Genomic DNA, 5741 nt, shown 5'->3' with positions numbered 1-5741 from the left:
TAACCCAGGATAATTTATGAAAGACACTATCCTTTCCTTATTGTGTTCTATTAGTGCCCTGGTGAAAAGTTAAACAGATATGTTAGGATTTATATCTGGATCATATCTTCTGCTTCACTGGTTCATGTGTCGTGTGTGTGTGTGTGTGTGTGTGTGTGTGCGTGTGTGTACCATACTGTGTTTTGGTTACTTTTGTTTTGTAAAAAAAAATTAAATCAGGAAATGCAATACCACAACTTTAAAAAATTTTTCAGAATTACTTTGGCTATATGGGATTGTATTTAGCTATTAAGTTGGCAAGTTTTATGTTCTCCATTGTCCAACTGAGGTTTGGAAGCTAAGTTCAATTCTTTCAGTTCAAATATATTATTATTTTATTAACTAAAATGACCATTTATATTTTGATTGTTCAGGTATCATCATATTAAAGTTCTCTTTTGGATTATGGATTCTATTGCTGATCACTTTTTCCTCTTTTACTTTCTGACATATTTTCAAATGGTCTTGTTTGGATTTTTGCCACAAGAAATGCTAGCCTTTCATGGAAGGCAAATTTTCATGTCTATTCCTCTTCCATAATGTATCAAAAAGTGTTATTTGTCATCCTGTGGATTTCTTAAAAGAAATAAATATTTTTAATGAAATTTACAGGAAGAGTCAAATGCTATACATGACAAAATTTCTTTAATAGCTCTTATGTGTAATGAATTAATATAACATTAATTTATCATATCTTGAGTATCATAAATGAAGATGCTAATATTTATTTTATATTCAATTAGTTCTGTACCACTGAGGAACTCTCAGCTGAGAAAGGAAAAGACATGTAAAAAGATTTCAGTGAATGGACAAGTACTAGAAAGAAACTATGCAAAGAGGGCTGGGTGAGAAAAGAAAGAACAGCTCTTTCTGTGCAGGTGAAGTATAGGATTTATCAGATGAAGATGTGGGCAACTGGCATTCCAGGCATGATGACTCACTATAAAGAACATATTTGTTGCTAATTGTTTTTTTTTTTTCCCTAAAGAGATGGATCAACAGTCTACTGAGTCTTTTCTGATCAAAGGCAGCTGGTCATGAACAAATTTTCCAGGATTGGTGCACTGACTATATTTATTGAGTTGAAAAGCCTTTTTACACCCAGAAGTCAAACTTCTGATATCAGTGTGATAAGTCCTGGATTAAAATCTGAAAGAAGTTACCAATAGATCCAGGAGAGGAAAAAAAAAAGAAGAAAAACAATAATAATGTTGCATTTTTATACATTAGGTATTTAAAAGCTAATTTTAAATTTGTTCTAATCTCAATGCAAGGTGGAAACAAAGTGTCACCTCTACTTTCAGACAAGGAAGCATAAGATCCATAGGACTGAGTGACCTGACCTGTCCCAGAACACACAGGCAGCAGGGCTACGGTCAAATAAAGATGACATTATTCCTAATCCAGTGATTTACAGTTTTAATAGGAAAAAAATAAGAGGACTGCATAGAACTGAACTGAATAGAAAACAGGGAAACACATCATTTTGGAGTATTTAGGGAATATTGTGAATACTTTTTTCATCCATGTTCTTCATAGGGGGCATTGAATTGTCTTCCATTATTTATGCAGGCAAATGGCTATGAAAAATTTCAACACCAGTTTTGGAGAGGGCTTCATTTTGGTGGGCTTCTCAGATTGGCCACAACTGGAACTCATCCTTTTTGTTTTTATTTCAATTCTCTACTCCCTAACTCTCATTGGCAACACCACCATCATCGCTCTCTCGAGACTGGACCCTCGACTGCACACGCCCATGTACTTCTTCCTCTGCCACCTCTCCTTCCTGGACCTCTGCTATACCACCAGCACTGTGCCCCAGCTGCTGATCAACCTCTCCAGACTTGACCGGACCATCACCTATGGAGGGTGTGTGGCCCAGCTCTTCATTGTCCTTGCCCTGGGTTCCATTGAGAGTATGCTCTTGGTGGTGATGGCCTTTGACCGCTATGCTGCTGTGTGTCGTCCACTCCACTACACAGCCATCATGAATCCCCTTCTCTGCCAGTCCCTGGCTATTGCTGCCTGGGTGGGAGGCCTCACGAACTCTCTGATTCAGACAAGCCTCATGATGGCCATGCCTCTCTGTGGCCTCCATTACCTGAACCACTTCTTCTGTGAGATGCCTGTATTTTTGAAGCTGGCTTGTGAGGACACAGAAGGCACAGAGGCCAAGATGTTTGTGGCCCGAGTCATAGTTGTGGCTGTTCCTGCAGCACTGATTGTTGGCTCCTATGCACACATTGCACAGGCAGTGCTGAGGATCAAGTCAATGGCTGGACGCAGAAAGGCTTTTGGGACCTGTGGGTCCCACCTCCTTGTGGTTTGTCTGTTTTATGGCTCAGCCATGTACACATACCTCCAACCCACAGGTAGTTACTCTGAGAGTGGGGGAAAGTTTGTGGCCCTTTTCTATACTATCATCATCCCCATGCTCAATCCTCTGATCTATACCCTAAGAAACAAGGACATGAAAGGGGCTCTCTGGAAAGTACTAGAAAGAGGCAGAGACAGAGAGTAACAGATTAATGAAATTTGAATAAATTTTTGTCAGAACCCTCAGATGATGGAGCCCATCCTGTTCGTTGTGGAGTAGTTAATGTGTGGAAAACAGTTCTCAACAGGTCTCAGGGTTTTGGTTATCTTGTTTAGAAGTTTGGATTGGATTTTTATCGGGATGTTCCGTTTTTGTGATCAGTGTAGCAGGGAGGAAGTATTGGTTCATATCACTACTTTCTAAAGGAATGAGTCTGCATCATGACCAGTTGGGAAGGATGAACCTTGGATTCTTGATGTTTCAAAGTAAGAGAAGTATTAATTAAAAATAACCACCATTTTTTCAAAGTCAGATACCAATGTGATTCCACATAGATGACACTGTTACAAAGGCAGAGCACTTGAGTTAACATTGATTTTCTAATTTTCTATGACCCTGACCCCACTTCTTCATGTCTCAGGGCCTGTTTCAAAGGTCTCTTACAGAGGTCACTCTTCTAGGATACTTGGAGCAAATAATTCATCAAGAACAGGGCTATTTCATGGAGCATGTAAGTTTCAGACATGGGTATCATTTACCCATTGAAGAAAAAGCCAAAATCATTTGGTTAGCACTGAATAAAGGAAGAGAGTAATATCTTGTCAGTCTCACCAAGAATCTTAGTAATGCTATTTGGTGTCATTGAGAAGAAATTTCCCATGTAAGCCAGAAGACAATAGAGAAGAAATCAGTATACAATAATGAATGAATGGAAAATTTTTAGATAAAAATAATCCTATGCTGTACATCGGCAGGTAAAAGAAAATTATACAGGAAAATGTTTATCTCAACTTTAACTAAGGAAATAAAAAGAAACAAAGCAAAAGGCTAATAAATGATTATAATTTGACCACATGTGAAGTTTTATGTCTGGCTATACTCTATTACATTTGTGTATGTCCATCTTTACAGCAATACCATAGTTCCACCACTTTCATTGCATTACAAATATTTAGAGGATGGATTCATGAAGAAAATTACAGGTATCTTTGTTAATAACCCTTTGCTGTGTTTGCAAATTTCAATTTGAGTGAATCATCTTTTATTTGAATAGCTATCACTAGTATTTGATTAATATGTGAAAATTTATTTTGCATAAATATTCATTAATCCTATAAGAGCATTGTGAGCGATAGTTCTATTTATATTCATGCTTATTAATGACAACGCTGTTTCAGAGTTTTTAAGGAATTTATTCAAGTTCACATAGCAAATAAGGGATGAAGCTGAGACAAGCTTTCTGTGATCCTAAAGAGAACCCTTATTATAACACATTTCCAGTTCTATTTTCTGAGAGAAAACTAGTAATAGAGAAATATTGAGGTAAGAAAGAAATGTTGTAGGTGATATGAAAGGGCTCTAGGGTAATACAAAAGGAAAAGGACAGTCTCTTCAACAATTGGTTCTGGAAAAACTGGCTAACCACATGCAAAGGATGAATGTGGCCCACCTGTGCATGTGTGTGTGTGTGTGTGTGTGTGCGCACTCATGCGCGCGCGAGCACACACACACACACACACTCTTACCTTTCACATAAAATGGAAAACTATAAAGCTTTTCTAAGAAAATATGAGAAAAATTTTATGACATTAGAAATTGGCAATGAATTCTTAGATATGACACCAAAAGCATAGACAACAGAAGTAAAATTATATAAATAGGCCCACATCAAAATTAAAATCTTTGTGCATCAAAAGACACAATCAACAGAGTGAAAGAACAAAGTATCCAATGGAAGATAATTTTTCCAAATCACATATCTGGTAATGGATTAATATCCATAATATATAAAGACCACCTACAATTCAACAACAAAAATGAATAACCTGATTTAAAGACGGGTAAAGGAATTGAATAGGCATTCCACTAAAGAAGGTATACAAATGGCTAGCAAGCACAATAAAAAATGCTCAAATAACTGATCATTAGTTAATGCAAATCAAAACCTCACACATATGCTACTTGTATCTATTAGGATGAATAGTATTTTTAAAACCCAAAGATAACATATGATGGTGAGAATAAAGTGAAATTAATGTTTTATGTCTATGTCTTGGTACTAATATAAATTTTTGTTATCTCAATGGAAAGAAAGTATGGTGTTTCACATTATAAAATAAATAAAAATAGGATTACCATAGTGACTAGTCATTTTATTTCTGGGTGCATATTCAAAAGAACTGAACACAGGGTTTTGAAGAGATATTTGCATGCCCATTGTTCTAGGGTTGTCCAGAAAGACAGGACCATGTGGGAGGAAATATGAAGGCATTTATTAGGGGAATTTGCTCATGTAGTTAAAGAGGTTGAGAAGCCCCTCATCAGGCCACCTGTAAGCTGGAGACTGAAATGCCAGGAATATGGCTCAGTCTGAAAGCTTCAGAACAAGGAAAGCCAATATTGTAACTTTCACTGAGAGTGAGCCCTGAGAACAGGGGCCCCTGGCTTAAGTCCTGGCATCCAAAGGCTAGGAAGCCTGGAGTCCTGATGTCCAACCAGGGAGAATAGTGTGCCAGGACAGAGAGAGGGGGGTGAGAGAGAAAGAGGAAGAGAGAGAGAATTCTGTTTATTTTATTTTATTTTATTTTTTTTTGGTATTCTATTCTGGTTCCCAGCTAATTAGAGAGTGCCCACTTTCTTTCTTTTCTACTTGTTTTTTGATTCTGTAGTTGTAAATGGACAGAATGTCTTTATTTGATTTGTTTATTTTTATGTAATGCCAAAGATCTAACCCAGTGCCTCATACATGGTAGACAAGTGCTCTGTCACTGAGCTATAGCCCCAGCCCGAGAGTGCCCACTTGCCCACTTTCTACCTTGAACAGATCTTCCCAGCTACACTAACATCACTAACATGTCAATCTACTCTGGAAATATCCTCACAAACACATTCAGAAATAATACTTTACCAGTTCTTTTGGTATTTATTAATCCAGTTAAATTGACAATAGAAATTAATTAATTAACCATCAAACCTGCATCCATAGCAGCATCATTCACATTAGCCAAGAAGTACAAGCAATACCAGTGTTCACATACAGGTTAATGGATGTGTAAAATGTGGCCCACCTGTGCATGAGCATGTGCACGCGCGCACACACACACTCAATGGAACTCTATCAAGCATTTTAAAAAGTCAATTCAAACATATGCTATAGCATGGTAGA

At 37.3% G+C, this 5741-nt stretch overlaps 1 protein-coding gene across 1 annotated transcript; it reads left to right on the top strand.

Annotated features, from left to right (window-relative positions):
- Positions 1-1621: 1621 nt before the first annotated feature.
- On the top strand, positions 1622-2560 carry LOC113177154 (olfactory receptor 2Y1-like). Its single transcript, XM_026381684.2, has one exon. It carries the CDS (start codon positions 1622-1624, stop codon positions 2558-2560), a length of 939 nt encoding a protein of 312 aa, XP_026237469.2.
- Positions 2561-5741: the final 3181 nt, after the last annotated feature.

This window comes from Urocitellus parryii, chromosome 1, assembly GCF_045843805.1.
Source record: "Urocitellus parryii isolate mUroPar1 chromosome 1, mUroPar1.hap1, whole genome shotgun sequence".
NCBI classification, from domain to species: domain Eukaryota; kingdom Metazoa; phylum Chordata; class Mammalia; order Rodentia; family Sciuridae; genus Urocitellus; species Urocitellus parryii.
The sequence above is the reverse complement of the archived record's forward strand: the minus strand, read 5'-3'. Positions and strand labels throughout refer to the sequence as shown.

Bases quoted from the DNA above. Each gene is read 5' to 3' on its own strand.
- LOC113177154 (XM_026381684.2), top strand. From the start codon at position 1,622: ATGAAAAATTTCAACACCAGTTTTGGAGAGGGCTTCATTTTGGTGGGC.